This window comes from Anarrhichthys ocellatus, unplaced genomic scaffold (assembly GCF_004355925.1).
Source record: "Anarrhichthys ocellatus isolate YVR2014 unplaced genomic scaffold, GSC_Weel_1.0 scaffold1, whole genome shotgun sequence".
Lineage (NCBI taxonomy): Eukaryota > Metazoa > Chordata > Actinopteri > Perciformes > Anarhichadidae > Anarrhichthys > Anarrhichthys ocellatus.
In genome coordinates this window covers 3,834,264-3,849,582 of record NW_022280031.1, presented here as the reverse complement: position 1 = coordinate 3,849,582, position 15,319 = coordinate 3,834,264, and the positions used below count along the sequence as shown (strand labels likewise).

The window sequence follows — 15,319 nt, the reverse complement described above, 5'->3', positions numbered from 1 at the left end:
GTGGGGACAGTCCAGTTCAAAAGATCCCCTTTCAGAGGAACTTCCCCTCGGCCCTCTGGGTGTCTGTGTGCGCCACTGGTGATGCTAATGACACATTATATGAAAGTGAAAAACAATAATTGACGCACGACATTATTTGACTTGACTCATAAATACCAGTGATGGCGGTAGCGGTAGTACCGCCTGTGGCCACCGGGGGCGCTGACGAGTTTCTTCTGTATTTATAAAGCCCGAAGAATTCTGCTCGGCGGTTTCAGGAAGTGCAGAAGTTGTTGTGAAGAAGCAGACTGAGAAACAACCTCAGAATACAAAGTAGGACATTTCACAGTGATATCTTTAACTGTTGTGTTGAAACAAGCGTTGTTGTTTTACTGTATTCAGGGTGTTGTCACGGTGGTTAATGATCGTCTAATAGCAGGTAACGTTAACGTTAAATCTATTTACACTCGTACCTGTAATTACCAAGAGTTACATTTTAGCTGTTCATAACAGCGTTTCACTTTGTCGAAATTCTATTGTCACTAGTCAGAATGGTAAATAAAGATATCCACAATTACGAGAAGAAATAGTGTTTTTTACAGATCTGTGTAACTTTGATTGGACTAGTTCAACTAAACGTATCTTTAAATCCTTTAGAAGTATAGGTGGTCGTTTAAATATTGAATAGCTGGACTGGATATATATTGCAAATATTTGGAATTGAATTCTTCTAATCAAGAAGAACATTTCAGATATCCACAGTCATTATCCACGTCACGTTTACCATACATGTGTATTGGGCTTTCGATTGAATTGATTGTGCAGAAAGCCACAAATGCATTTTTTTTTAAATCTAGTGTAAACATTCTGGATATCTGCGATTGAATTTCTCGGAAAAAAAAACCCAGCCCATTTCAGACCCACTAAAGACGGTATACAACAGGCTGGTGACGCAGAGGTCGCAAAGTGGCTGATGGTATGCAACCGATACCATCCATGCAGATGTACGCTACTCCCTGGAGATGTATGCGACTCCTCTAACGGCATTTTAAATCCCATCACTACTCTGCTACACTGACTGTGTTCCAATACTCATACTAACATACTGTTTAGTATGCCACAATACATAGTATATCAAATGCAGTATGTACTAAATACCAGGATGTCCTGCATCACTTTGATTCTCACAGTAATCAAGCCAGCATGCTTTTCTGGCTATTCTGACCGACAATCCTCTGCGAAGCAGACATGTGAGCAAGAGTGTCAAGGTGCAATTATGACAAAGTAGTACGTCCCAATAGTACTTACTTTGACTGGGTGGCAGCAGTATGTGCTAAAAGTAAAAAGATAAAGTTATTTCCTCCTGATGTTCTCTCTCTGTCTCTCTCTCGCTCTCATTAGGTGATGGCTAAACCCAGAATATCTTCCATTGACGGAAAGCTAGCTGAAGAATTTGCCGTTCCCTCCCACGTCGAGGAGGTCAAAGAGAAGATGGCTGCTTTCGCCAGGCATCATGTGGCAGCAGGTCGCAGGGTGGTCCTCATCACATCAGGGGGCACCAAAGTTCCCCTCGAGTCCCGCACTGTTCGTTTCCTCGATAACTTCAGCAGCGGCAGACGAGGAGCCTCCTCGGCAGAGTATTTCATGGACTCCGGCTACGCCGTCATCTTCCTACACAGGCATCGCTCCCTTTACCCCTACGCGCGGATGTTCTCAACCATAAACATGCTGGATGCCCTGAAGTTCAGTGGAGGAGGAGGAGGAGCATCATCCAGTAACTCTGGTGAAGTGGTGGTCAACCAGCAGGTGCTTCCCAACATTGCCAAAGCGCTGAAGCGATACCAGGAAGTGACAGAAGGCGAACTCCTTCTGCCCATAGAGTTCAGCACTCTGTCCGAGTATCTGCATCTGCTCAAAGCAGCAGCACAGGCACTCGGCACAATAGGTACAGAATAACAACTTCCAGGTTGTGGCTCTCATCCTGCATATTGTTTATAACTCCGTATTCTGCACTCAGGATCCGAGGCCATGTTTTACTTGGCTGCAGCTGTGTCTGATTTCTATATCCCAGCATCAGAGATGCCTGAACACAAAATCCAGTCTTCCAATGGACCACTTCAAGTGAGTGAGAAAATAAAAGTTCGAGCAAATGTAAATCGTTTTTTTAGCCTCGCAAGCAGCAGGGCTCAAAATCGGTCACTGCGTTTAGCTGTAGTACAGCCTTTAGCTGTAGACTTCTTAACCTTGTAATTAATGAAAATAAACTTTTTTTTCTCTTCTCCCCTTCAGCTCAGCCTGAACATGGTCCCTAAGATACTGTCTCCGCTGGTGAAGGACTGGGCACCTCAAGCTTTTGTCATATCCTTTAAGCTGGAGACGGACGCGGCCATCCTGCTGGACAAGGCCCGGCGGGCTCTGGACACCTACAGGCACCAGGCGGTAGTGGCCAACGTGCTGGACTCCAGACGGGGTTATGTGGTGGTGGTGACCCCCGAAACTCAGGCTGAGCTGATCATCACAGAGGAGGATGTGAAGAACGACGTGGAGATAGAGGAGAGGATAGTGAGCAACCTGACATCGGCGCACAACAAGTTCATAACTCAATAAGGAGGTTGACAGAAGGCATCAACACTGCATGTTTGAGTCGATGACGCAGCTCTACGTTGTTGTTGGTGCTCTTACCAGATCCCGAGTTTGGCTTTGATTGCCTGTTCTGCTGTAAGGTTCCATAACTTAAGTAATAATTATAACTATTAACAGATGACGGTTTCCCGTGTCCTTTTAATGTGCTCTAAAAACAGACCGTGGTTATGATGGTGTCTCTGAACAGGTACAACATACAAGTTTGAAAGTATTAAATGTTTATTCATATGATGCAATGATCTAGAACAGATTTTTCAACAACAATTATTGACAGCTGAATAATTGAGTGACATGCTTTGCTACACACCTATAAGAAAGATTACAAGTACAGTCCATTGGTAATAATCCAATCCTGTGACTCTACTGGGCAGCAAAGTGTAGATTCTGGCACGGTTACTTAAATTTGACGCTCTTCTTGACACCAGCACGGATACCAGACAGCTCTCCGCTGTATCTCGTCTCCTCCCGACGAACATCTCGCACCTGGTGAATAAGAACGCAACGTGTTTGACACGGCCACATGTACTCTTGATTCAAACCGAGGAGCCGAGAGACAGTTCCCAGAAGCTTTAGAGGAAAACAAACCTGGCCCTTTCTGCGGATTTTGGCTCGTCTGAACTTCTCTCTGTGCTTGACTCTGGGATTACGATCAATCTTCTTCCTCTTGGGTGTGAGCCCCTTGTTCTTAGCCATCTGTGGAATAGGTAGAGGCATGTTATTAGAAAAACTGTTCAGAAATGACAGTTAAACATGTAAATGCAGTGAGGAGCACCGTGTAATTATATTGAGAAAAAAAAATCATGTGTAAGCTTGCTCTGATGTACTTGTAGCTTCTCAGGAGGTGCACTCATGACCCCAAAAAAATAAAGAAATATACATTTTACCCTCTTTCAGATTTATCCACATACAGAAAAGACCTGAGCTGCCGTAAAACTAAATTCTAAATCAAATCCTGTTCATATATAAAAACCTGTATTAGATAATAAATTCAGGTTTGTTAGTCTAGCATAAAAGTAAATCTTTGTACGAATAATCACTGGGATGATATATTCAGTTGTTGGCTAATTGTTATCAATCACCTGACCTGATGCTGTTGTGTTAATCTAGCTGAGAGCATCTGACTGTAAATACTAATCTATCATTGTGTAGGTGGTTGTAACTCTGTACCTGGTAAGTGATTCCTCTCTTAGCATCTGGATCCTCCTGCTGCTGCTGCTGCTGCTGCTGCTCGTCTTCTTTCTCCTCCATCCTGCAACACATTGAACATTCATCAGATCCCCAGTTGACTTTGTCCCAACTGCTATTTTGAAGACTCAAATCAGCCTTACACTTCAGCTTCTGGGTCTTTGCCCTTTCTCTTCAATTTCGACCGCTGCTCAATTTCTCTGTAGAAACGCAGAGCGGCTTCCTCGTCCAGGTCGGAGTCCTCCTCAACCTCAGGATTAGTTTCTCCAGAATCCTGCCAACGACGTGCACGCGTTACCATTTAAACTCAGTATTAAAACACCAGCAACCGATTCAAAGAGAGAATAAAAAGACAAATCTCACCGTTTCCTTCTTGCTGGCGACTCTGGTCTTCTTTTCCCCTGCTGGTCTGCTGGTGGTCTTGTCTTTGTCCTCACCAGCTAGCAGCCTGTGAAACTGAGGTGCAAGCCGAGCGTCTACTGAGCCGAGCTCATTGATGAGCTGCAGACAGGAATAGAAGAGTCCGTGAGACAGAGGGCTGCAGCCTAATGTGGTTGTGTACGTAGAGGACATATTCATGGAATCCCATGACACCGGCAGTGTGATCTCAAACAGTGACACACCAAAGGATGCTGTCCAAAATGTAAATATTTAAAGTTGTGTTGGCTTACATTTCTGTAGGTCAGCAGTCTTTCAATCACTGGATGGTTGTGAGCGGAGATCCGTTTTGCCTTCAGCACTAAGTAGAAACTGATGTTCGTGCAGTAACTACGGTAGGAAACAATCATTAGCCGCGCAACGAAGGACGACGATGTGATTCTGCAACATGTTATACGATTACAACTTACTTCAGATACAGTTGCTGTTTTGTCTTGAGGTAGTCGGCACCCTTTGGAAAACAGGACGACAATGATTCAGATTACAGCCATCTCAAGAACCTAATCACGGCCGTGGTAGATTTCAATGCGAATACTCATACAGCCCCGGGTTAAGCACGTTATGGAAACAATCATTTTATCATAAACAGGCTATAGATGGTGTGTCATAGCTGAAGCTCCAAGACTGTGGGTTCATCACGACTTTGTTCACATTGTAATCTGATACTTTGTTATTACAAAGATGACGAGCATAGCCTTCAGAATTCAGTCTGGGGACAAATTCACAGCTGGAAAAGTAACTCCATGCGCTCACCTTTCCTGGTGGGATCTTTCCCTCCTTGACCATCTGCATGAGAGGCTGCAGCTCATCCTTTAGTTCATTGAGCTGCGAACATCAAGTACACCCAAAAACAAGTGGCATCAATTACACGTTGGTCTGTGGCAAATTAAGTCGGAGCTTGTTTTTGCGGATGTGTTTTGGTCACATGCTTGTGTTTTACCTTTGCCTTGAAGTCCTGAATAAGTTCAAGCAGCTCTGGTGACTCCTTTTTTAAAAGTTTCATTTTTTCCTTCTGGGACATCTGCTTCAGATCTTTCACAATCCTCGCTTCTTTTTCCACAGTCTTGTTTTCATCCTTCTCCTCCACGGCAAATTCCTTAATTTAGACACATAAAACAACCGCAGTAAACAAATTAGAACCACGGCCTCTCGGTTGTACGCCTCATGTTGCAGTTTACGCCCATGTCAGTCCAAAATGTCATCATCTTATCCTATTAGACATCTATGTGAAATTGTCATAGTTAGCATATAAATTCTCGAGTTATGGCCCAAAATGTGTTTTGTGAGGTCACAGTTCATCCTTCAAATTTGAAGAAATTCGCTCAAGGCGTTCCTGAGAATCGACCAGACGTGATGACAGAAACACATTCTATCATCACATGTTGAAACTGCAGGTGTACAGGAGAGATCAACAAAGACAAAATACCTGAAACAAGTTTAAATCATAATCCTCCTCGCTCAGATTTGCAGCTAAACGTTTCTGGACATTTTTAGCCTCTTCTTCTTCCTCTTGCTCCTCGGCCTCCAACTCGTCTTGAGATCTCCCCTCTGTGATGACACAATTTACATTTAGCATTAGCGAAAGTTAGCCACACAGACAACAACATGATCATGAATGGCTCCAATGATAATATGGCTGAAGATAACAGATGCTTACTGGTGGTGACAAAGTCAGCGTCGTAGAACATCTTCTTCCTGTTGCCCCATGCCATTTCATTAGGAAGATCTGAGGAAGACGACAAAGTTAGATAAGATAGAATGACATTAAAACAAGTCCTGGGCGTAAACGGATGTTTTTATGTATACCGTCTTCTTTTTTGGCCTCTAGATCACTCTCCATGTCTGTCCCCTCATCCTCTTCTTCTTCCTCCTCCTCCTCCTCCTCCTCGTCTTCGTCATCCTCTGAATCATCCAGGGCCATCACCTCCTCCTGTAAAATTCAGCTGAGCTTGAGTTTTTCTTGAACTACATACATTTTCTAAAGGTAAATCCAAAATGAACACACAAGTTATCACCTCATCATCCAGTTCCTCCGGGTCGCTCTCCATTTGAACCCCGCTGGCGAGAAGTTTCTGTGGCAAAGAGAGCGCAGCAGCAAAAACAGTTAAAGGATAAAAACAGCAGCACCATGAACGTCCCACAGATCTACTTTTGAGGTAAACTTACTGCAATCTTCTCATCGTGAAACTCATCAATTTTGTCCTTTGTGTACAGGGAGGAGTTCTGAAAGGAAGAGAGGAGACGTGTTCATATCCGACTGTTGAAAGTAACGACAACGCCAAAGCAGAGTTCACATGGGCTTGTTTGATGTAGTAGGCAGATTGTGGTCACTATAAGAACGTAAGAGTATGAAAGAAAGGTTATAAAATGAGAGTATTATTATTCCCCAGTTTGAACTGTTTGGCCTTCGTTTCCACATTACTACTGAGACATACAACAGTCAAGATATTATTGATATTAAAGTATCGATGAAAGAAAATCAGTGTGTAAAAGAAGCAGCACATCACCGACGGTTATGAAAAACAAAGTGGTGGCCCTGAGGTACAGGTGGGATGATACTGTCGTCAGGTGAGGAAACAAATCTCCCCAAAAGGTAAGTGTGTAGTCAATACACATCACTCTAGCTTTTTAGATCAGGCCGCCACGATAATAAAACATTTATAACTTTTCATCGTTTACACTGCAGTGGGCTCTGACTTTGGGGAAATCACCTCCCTTACTTATAAAAACATATAGCAATATTGCTCAGCTCTAGATTGAGTTACATTTGTCTGCACTGTATCCACCGATATGAAAGGGGACACATCATTAAAAAATAAATCACTTTTTCAGTGCTTGTGCACATACATTTGGGTGTCTGGAGTGCCTACCAACCCACAAACTGTGAAATAACACAACCCGGTCAGTTCTTGTGGGCTGCAGAGATCGTTATTCAGCAAGCCACTCAGATAAGTCTCTGCTTCCTAAGTCACATGCATCTCACTAGAATATAATGCCCTCCAACTGAGTATTGTGCAGCTGGGCTTGAGAACTACATTTGCAAAAGGTGCACCATATTTGTGCCACAAGCCAATTACAGCCGACTGGGCATTTTCAGATATGGGGCTTCAAGAGACGGGCACTAAAACGGAGCATTTGTGAATACTGTTTTTTTTCTTCAGATAGACAATGTTAGCAATATTTATTTATCTTTTTTTACTTTAAGCATGTAAAGATGTTCTGGTAGAAACCCAAAATACGATCTTTTGATATATTATTACGAAGCATATTGTAACGTTCTCCTTAGGTATAAATTAATATACAGTATAATACAAACATATTTATTCTGCTCTGAGTGTGCTGAACTGTATTGAATGTTTTTTCCGTGAACCTTCCTCTTGTGGAACACGTTTATGTCATGCAACTCTGTCTAACTGGAATCATATTGTACATACAACAGACATACAACATGCTGTGATGGACCTTTCTATCAGCGTTATAAGCTTCAGGAGGGACAGATGTTCTGGTGGCTCCTCTTACCTCATCAGGGACAGATCTTTTAACTCCTCTTACCTCATCGGGGACAGATCTTTTAACTCCTCTTACCTCATCGGGGACAGATCTTTTAACTCCTCTTACCTTATCAGGGACAGGCATGCTCTTGTAGGCTTCAGGGTCATCTTCATCATACCGCTCGGTCTTTTTTGGCCTTGGTATCTTTATAGTCCTGAGCAATAAAATCAAAGAGAAAGAAGTCTACTTAATCTCAGCTCTGCAACATTCAAATGATGTTTACATTACTAGAATATCTGTGAAGTTCCTGTAGGACCTGATGTGGAATGTGAGGGCTAAAGACCTATCAGACTTCAACAACCGTTAACTAAAAGGTACCGTAACACCACATGAAATCGGATTAAACAGTGTAAAGAGACTAAGTTTAACCTTAGCATAACCATTACTTTAAACATACAAACAACTCCGATTTGGGCTAACTTTAGCCAAACTCACCTTTTTGTTCGAACCATGATGGCAATGAATTAAACGTGTTTGTTTTCACGTTTACGAACAAAACAGGACGTAGCAACGATTACCGAACTACACGGTTCAACGTCCGTGCTGATATCTGGAGACAAAGGCAAATGAAAACTGTAAATATCCAGTCGAGTAGAGCTGGATCTTCACATCTCCGCTTTGCTTTTGGTTACCATGTGCTTCCGTGATTTCTTCTTCTTCTGTACTTTAAATAGTGGTCTACACAGCGATGTGAAAGATGCATACCGCCCCCTACTGTACTGGAGCATTGCATTGATTATTTGTAGTGATTTACTTTGCTAAAAATCAAACAAATGTCAACCAAATAACAATGAAAAGTATTACACAGACAGAGGAAACTATCCCACACAAATTTGTTATTAAATAATATGACAAGACTATTTAATAAAGAACCGTAATGGTTAAAGGGTTTCATAAATTAGGAACCCTGATTTATCTGATTGAAAATGTACCATTGCTTGTGAGATGTTTGGAAATATTAAGACTGTTCCTATTATTTTGCATATTCTAAACTATTATATTATCCTACTTTACTCCCATTGATTGTTCCCTATCTCCAGCAAACCTTTAGTACTCTGGTACCTTCTCATTTTTTTAGTGGCCATTCAAACCCTGCTCATAACTTTAAAAAGAAATTGAAAACTCAGTTTAAAGATCTATTCTTTCTTTTTTTTTTATACACAATTTCACTTATTTAGTTGCTGCATTATATATTGTGTCTCTTTGTTAATTTGTTAATAGTTGTCTGTCCCAGAATTTCTCTACATTGTGATTTAAAAGAGTTTTCTCCACTGTGCCACAACTTAGCTTACTGCTGGGAAATAGCTGTAATGAATCATTTAGATGTATATATTTTGGCTTATAAAGTATAACTTTAAAGGCTGTGTATTGGTACCTGTTTTTTACTTTGTTACCATATCAGCATGCTCAGCATCTTCCTTTAAAACCATTTGTTACATTGATCTCATACCTTCTTTATCATGATATACTGTATAATGTTTGTTTTTCTGTGACAGCCATCCAGTGGTTAAACAGTTTATACTATTCATGGTGAGCAGCAATAACAGAACAATTATATTTATTTAAACATATTCAAAAGTAAACCTTGCATCAAACACACTGTGTATAGTAAAAAATAAAACCATCAAATTCAGTAAATCAACAGATAGAACTGGTAACTCCTGCATATGTAACAATGATTTTTATTCTCAAAGTCACAGCCTGTTTTGGGGCATAGTTTGAGTAATTAACACTGCAGAAGTTGTAATTATCAGCTAATGGCAGCTGCCTTTCCTCGGTGACATAAGATGTTACCACAGAACATATTGCTCATGTGTTTATTTCCTCGCTCCTCACTCCTGCTCTCCCTCCGTCTCTGCCAGTGACCTCCTCCAGAGTCCATAACTGGAGCTGCGAAGCCTCTCTCTGGGCAGAACGTTTTTTGGAGTTCTGTACAATGAAGGTTTCAAGTCATCGTTCCTCTTCTTCATCAGGGCAAGAGCTGGTGTCATATAATCCGGGTCAAAGCACTGCCAGGGAAACAGGAGATTGATGGCAACAAAAACATTAGAATTAGAAGTTCAATAAATTGAGTAAAGGATGAGATTTATTCTCAGTGACTGAAAGAGAAACATCTCTGTGAGATATTAATGTCAAAAACAATGACAGAAGAACACAACGTATCCACAAACTTACACTGGCCTTAAACCTTGGCACCGGAACTCTGGCATCATCTGGGTTGTGTATGCTCAGCTCCACCATGGACTGTCTCAGTTCTGATACAGCGGCCTTTGATCCTTTCCCGAGCAGTCCTGAAGTGCTCTGCCGAGACGGAATCTTCTTCATGAGGTCACTCAGAGAGCTGAAGCTCTCAGCCTGCGGCATCCTCAGGAGTATAGGCTTCTGTGAGGAGAGAAATGCATTTCAGTTTCTCCATTTTTTTTCACAAGTTTAACGAAAGTGTTTTGACAGAAAAGGGAGTTTCTTACTCTAGAAGATGGTGTGTTCTCCACTTCGGAGCTAATTTCTTTTACGCTGCTCTCGCCTTCCAAAACGGCCTCCGTCCTTGACCGTGTGAATATTTTGTGTGTTGGTTCTGTAGCTCTATGAAGTCTATCATCATCAAGTCTTGTTGTTTTTTGGTCATCTACATTGGTGCTCTTCTCAATGGAGAGTTGCCTGGAAATGGCTTCATTTTTTACATGTTCCACCCTGCAGGAGAAAAAAATGTTTTCCTTTAGATATGATATATCAATAATCATTTATTCAGTGTGTTTCCTTTATGTTTTGGGTGTTACCTTTTCATTCTTTCTTGAGTTGTCGTGTCTGTTGGCCAAGGCTGCATGTTGCTATGAAAATGATCAAGATCCCTGGGAAAATATCTGCGTTTAAAGTTAGGAGAAAAAGACATGAGCCAATACTCTTAATCAGTATAATGACAGAATTGGCTGTAACAAGACTTACTTGAGAGTTGTTGATCTATCTGGCACATTGTTTGTCACTGGAGAGGTGTTTTCATATACCCTGTAACACACAAAAAGAGATAAATAAACATGTAGCACAAAATATCACAACTATGCTGTGATACGTGGGGGAAATTACTCAAAGAATGATAACAAACAGTAAACATGTTTCAATATGTTGGTGCAAGTTTCAGTAAAAGGTAAATTATAGTAGAAATACAACAAAAACATCCTGCATTGCATACAGCAAAGATGTATTTGTGTAAATGTCAAAGTAAGTTTTACATATGTATACTGTATGATTGGTAAAAAGACAACATAGATTGGTTGAAGTTGCAAAATCCAAGTACCTTTTCTTCTCAACATACTGGTTTCTATTGTTAGTGAAACCCTCCACAATGGGTGTGTTTTTCATGAACAGCATTTTGCTCTGCAGTGGTATTTCCTTGGCCATGATTTCCTCATGCTGATCAAGAGGACTGTCTGGGAAGCAGCGGTTTCTCTGGATAACCCCCATGGCTTCCCAGTCCAGGGGGTAATCGGCAGGTGGGGATGGAGGGTTGGTAATCTCAGGCTCCAAATGGTGAAGTCTTTTAAACCCAAGATCTGAGCTGTCTTTTAGCTGATGAGACACATCTACCCGAGTACCTGCAACCCTCCATGTGTCTGGGACGGGAAGTGAAGCCGCAAAAAGGACCCTGAACTCCCTATCGAAGGATTCAACAGCTGGGCCGCTTAGAACAGTGACCAGCTGCCGGTGCAGGTGGGCGTCTGTCCATGTGAGGCTGGAGAGTGCAAAGACAGCGTGTTACAACACTCTCAAGTGTGTGTGTGATACATATAAGAGAAATGAGGTAACATAAAAGACTGTTCACCTGTAGCTGCCATGAATAACTGTCTCTAAATCCACCAGAAGGTACTTTTCTTTCATTTCCCCGACCACCGTTCTTCCCGTCCTTGAACAGAAGGTTTTCCCTCCAAGAACACGGACCCGCATGTTCTGCAAAATCACAAACTTAGGTCGAAACTCGAGACTGAAACACTGAAACTGGGTGTTTATCCATGACGGAATGTGATGAACCGGCATGTAATGTCCTGTGTCATACACAAGGTTTGTATTTATACAGGAGTCTGCAGCCATAGGAGCTTTAAGCTAAATGCTAACATCAGCATGCTAACATGCTTACAGTGACAGTGCAAACATGCTGATATCATTTTGTGTTTGAAGGTATACATTTGACCATGTTCACCATCTTATTTTAGCATGTTAGCATGCTAACATTTGGTAATTAGGACTTAACGGTTGTAGTACAGATGTGGCTGATGGGAATGCCATTAGTTTTGCAGGTATTTAGTCATAAACCAAAGTATTTGACCTGATGATGGTGCAAGATGAAATGTTACAAGTTGATCCTATTCATCCTGAGGGCGGCATGAATGTGTGCACAAAATTGACTGGCAATCAATTCAATAATGGTTGAAACATTTCACTAAAAAACACAAATGTCAACTTCATGGTGGTGCTAGAGGAAAACGTAGCAGACATCGTGGAGGAATTATGAATGTCTGGACCAAATTCTGTACCAATTCATCTTGTAGATGTTGAGATATTGCAATTAAGGGGTTTCTACGATATAAAATATGTCAGTAGATACCCTGGTGTAGTTTGTTTACAGCTGTTTTTACTTCTGGTGATGACTGCGTTCACGCTTAGAAAATCCTAAAATTGTTCATTTCTGAAGATAAAGTATCATGAACGTGTTTTCTACTGAATTCATTTTATTTTTATTTTCTGCAATAATACAAAATCAAATGGAAAAATCAGATTGGTATTTTGTCGAGGTAACCAGTGCGATGCTAATTCCGCGGTTGGCCTACAAAAATACGTCATCCCTGCAGCAATATACTGTATATACTATATAGACGGAGCGTTTTAATTTCTGTTCAGTCGTCGGTCAGTCGCTCATCACAACATCAGGTACAACATTTCATCACTGGAAAGAAACACAAGCATCAATGAATGCTGTGCAACCTGTTTAACTAGAAGGTGTTAAAAGCACATGTTACATTCCTAAGATAAGCATACCAAAGTAAAGGACACCTTTGAGATACTGCTCAAGAGTACAACATGTGCAGTGTATAAAGTTTTTAATAACTCTGACGCCTATATCGAGATGTAATCTTGTTAGAAAGAATCCCACAACATCATGTGTTGTTCTTCTAAATTGGTGGTATTTGGTTTTGGCTAAACAAAGTCTGTGGTTTATTCATTGCCATGTCAAACGAACACAGCAGACGGTTGCTATATAGGTGTGTGTTGATTGGTAGGAGGTGACTCACCGGATGCCTGAGCCTGTTGAGCGTGAAGTTCTCTTGAATGGACCTTTGGTTCAGGATAATGTAGACAGCGACACTCCGTGAAGCAGCATCGTGTAAATCGTCAATTATTGCCCCATCTGTCAATCTGTCTGTCACTATGGCGATAACCTGTGTAGTACAGAAAATATCACTTAGCCATGTAGTTGGCAGGATTATTCAGAACGTGGCTTACACAAAGACGAAATCTTCTTGTTTTTCTCTGAGGAAAATAGTCGTGTATTTACCTTGGTGTAGCAATGGAAGAAGTGATGAGGTTTTTACAGAAGTAAAACTGAGCAGGTAGACTATTACCAGCAAAAATGGAGTTAAGTAAAAACAGATTATGTCAGGTGGTTATCTTTTATCGATGTAATAACCATTAAGCAGAATTTTTATTTTGTAGCTGGTGCAGATTGCTTCATGTCTGAATACTCAATATACTATTGAGAGTTTAAACTGAAGCAGTGCTTTATATTTTTTAGTTTATTTATGATTTTCAAGTAAAATCTTAAACTCTCCAAATAAATAGTGGAGCAAAAAACTACAACATTTCTCTCTGAAATGTGGTGGTGTGAAAATATTAAGTGTCAAAAAACTTTGATAAGTAAATGACCAGTTCCTCTGGTTAGTACTGATGTGCTTCACCTCCACCCTTATGAAGAAATGTGTTGTGTTCATCCATAACAATAATATTTGCATACTTGGCGAGCCTTTTGCAAGTGCCATCTGATGATCTGTCTGACTGGAAGTCCTCCGTCAGCAGGGGGGCTGGTGTGGACTGTAACGCTTCCCTTTGGCACCCAGGGGCCTTTTTCAGGCCAGCCCAGGTCCAGGGCCGGGGCTGGTGTGTCTGAGTGGGAAGGGAAGTAGGTAGAACAGACGTCCTCCATCTCTGAGCCGCCTTCCTCTCCATTCTCCTGACTTTGCACCTGTGGCGGGTTAAAGCGGTAGTCCTGAGCCCAGCTGGTTATCTGGCTGACCTCCTCAGAAGACAAGAAGCAGTTGGAGCACTCTGTGCCGATGGAGCTGTAGAAGGCCTCTGGTCCTGCATTTAGGAGTCTCTCCACTGCTTGACGCTGCTTCTCACAGTGGATGAACTCCGGGGAGGACTCGTTCACCGGCAGGAACATTGCATTCTCATCAAGGCTCTGCTCTTGGGAGTTCGACATGACCGCAGCCTGGTGTGTCTCTGGGAATAAGTGATACCTGTCAAAGTTCCCACTACTGACTCCTGTTGTCTGACGACAAGACTAACACAGGCCGGCTCATATCACCCTTGTTTCTGGTTTAAGTGATTTCATTCATCCCTCTGGTAAAAAGTCACAATATGTCCAAGAGCTGCCCAGAACACATATGATATCCTGCTGTTGATGTTGCAGACAATTGTTTCGGCGAAAAAGTCTGTTCAGGGTTCACAAGTTCAGTCCTGAGCACATTTTATGCCCAGGTCTCCCACCTCATGTTGACATAAGAAGAAAAAAAATAGTTAAATAGATTTGATCGAAACAAAAATCTGTTTCAACACACAAAAAGCAACTTAACGAAAAACTCACCGGAGCAGCATGTCTCATCTCTCAGGCTCAAGTATGAGGCTTCTCAAAAGCTCTCAGGAGCTGTAGGTCTTCATTTGTTCCCTCCCCTGCATGTCATCTCACTATCTCAATTACCTTCCACTCCTTCTTGGCGACATTGTTCTCAGCTTACAGAAATTCTTTGCAGCTGACAGATCAGTTAGCTGCTTCTGACACAAACGTACGATCCTACCGTGCCTCTCTCTGATCTTCACAGCTGCAGTATTTCAAATAAATCATACTTGATATTCCAGGTCATACACTTCCTAAAGGTCTTTAGCGAATAAATTGCTATATCTAAATAGCTGCTATTTACCTGACAGTTTCCCTTTTGGACTCGTCCAGCCTGACAGGTTTGTTGAGTAACCCGTGGTAGATTATCTGACTGTGAGGTGCAATCACAGTAGTTTCTTTCTTTTTTTCCTTTGGAAATACCTTTGTGAAAAAAGAAAACGCCCAGAAGTACCGACCAGCCAGTTCGTTATCAGCTCATTGCTCTCTATTCTGTAGAAACCGGTGCAAGCATACTTTAATAAAGTACACAATCAGTGCCGCAACACGACGAGTGATCAAATGACAAAGAGGGCACACCCATTTTGCAACCATGATGTAGTATCAGAGGATTGCACTTGCACTGTGTTACACAGGAAG

The 15,319-nt window shown here is 41.7% G+C and overlaps 3 protein-coding genes across 6 annotated transcripts; 1 reads left to right on the top strand and 2 right to left on the bottom strand.

The window, feature by feature from the left end:
• Positions 1–235: 235 nt before the first annotated feature.
• On the top strand, positions 236–3,505 carry ppcs (phosphopantothenoylcysteine synthetase). 2 transcript variants are annotated; one of them, XM_031854956.1, is made up of 4 exons: positions 236–312; positions 1,381–1,924; positions 1,997–2,100; positions 2,269–3,505. In XM_031854956.1, the coding sequence occupies exons 2-4, from the start codon at positions 1,384–1,386 to the stop codon at positions 2,584–2,586; spliced, it is 963 nt and encodes a 320-aa protein (XP_031710816.1). In that variant the 5' UTR covers positions 236–312; positions 1,381–1,383; the 3' UTR covers positions 2,587–3,505. The 2 variants fall into 2 exon arrangements, with proteins under 2 accessions (XP_031710816.1, XP_031710825.1); XM_031854965.1 differs by lacking the exon at positions 236–312 and adding an exon at positions 328–418.
• On the bottom strand, positions 2,824–8,419 carry utp3 (UTP3 small subunit processome component). 3 transcript variants are annotated; one of them, XM_031854935.1, is made up of 16 exons: positions 8,233–8,419; positions 7,864–7,951; positions 6,412–6,468; positions 6,261–6,317; positions 6,052–6,175; positions 5,903–5,971; positions 5,672–5,793; positions 5,186–5,341; positions 4,999–5,070; positions 4,656–4,696; positions 4,479–4,575; positions 4,171–4,308; positions 3,951–4,081; positions 3,790–3,871; positions 3,208–3,315; positions 2,824–3,105 (listed from the first exon to the last, which is right to left on the bottom strand). In XM_031854935.1, the coding sequence occupies exons 1-16, from the start codon at positions 8,247–8,249 to the stop codon at positions 3,016–3,018; spliced, it is 1,449 nt and encodes a 482-aa protein (XP_031710795.1). In that variant the 5' UTR covers positions 8,250–8,419; the 3' UTR covers positions 2,824–3,015. The 3 variants fall into 3 exon arrangements, with proteins under 3 accessions (XP_031710795.1, XP_031710785.1, XP_031710802.1); XM_031854925.1 differs by having other exon boundaries at positions 2,824–3,315; XM_031854942.1 differs by lacking the exon at positions 8,233–8,419 and having other exon boundaries at positions 2,824–3,315; positions 6,412–7,830; positions 7,864–7,913.
• A 410-nt stretch (positions 8,420–8,829) lies between these two features.
• fam83e (family with sequence similarity 83 member E) lies at positions 8,830–15,316 on the bottom strand. Its single transcript, XM_031851117.1, has 10 exons — positions 14,651–15,316; positions 13,799–14,553; positions 13,080–13,226; positions 11,615–11,739; positions 11,090–11,524; positions 10,741–10,800; positions 10,575–10,658; positions 10,266–10,488; positions 9,973–10,179; positions 8,830–9,806 (listed from the first exon to the last, which is right to left on the bottom strand). Exons 2-10 carry the CDS (start codon positions 14,264–14,266, stop codon positions 9,630–9,632), a joined length of 1,926 nt encoding a protein of 641 aa, XP_031706977.1. The 5' UTR covers positions 14,267–14,553; positions 14,651–15,316; the 3' UTR covers positions 8,830–9,629.
• Between the last annotated feature and the right edge of the window lie 3 nt (positions 15,317–15,319).

Coding starts and splice junctions, on each gene's coding strand:
- ppcs (XM_031854956.1), top strand. CDS start 1,384: ATGGCTAAACCCAGAATATCTTCCATTGACGGAAAGCTAGCTGAAGAA. Junction 1,925..1,996: donor ACAGGCACTCGGCACAATAG/GTACAGAATAAC, acceptor TTCTGCACTCAG/GATCCGAGGCCATGTTTTAC. Junction 2,101..2,268: donor CTTCCAATGGACCACTTCAA/GTGAGTGAGAAA, acceptor TCTCCCCTTCAG/CTCAGCCTGAACATGGTCCC.
- utp3 (XM_031854925.1), bottom strand. Junction 4,697..4,998: donor GAAAGATCCCACCAGGAAAG/GTGAGCGCATGG, acceptor TGTTTTCCAAAG/GGTGCCGACTACCTCAAGAC. Junction 4,309..4,478: donor GACTGCTGACCTACAGAAAT/GTAAGCCAACAC, acceptor TCCTGTCTGCAG/CTCATCAATGAGCTCGGCTC.
- fam83e (XM_031851117.1), bottom strand. CDS start 14,266: ATGTCGAACTCCCAAGAGCAGAGCCTTGATGAGAATGCAATGTTCCTG. Junction 10,659..10,740: donor GATAGATCAACAACTCTCAA/GTAAGTCTTGTT, acceptor CTTTAAACGCAG/ATATTTTCCCAGGGATCTTG. Junction 10,489..10,574: donor ACTCAAGAAAGAATGAAAAG/GTAACACCCAAA, acceptor TTTCTCCTGCAG/GGTGGAACATGTAAAAAATG.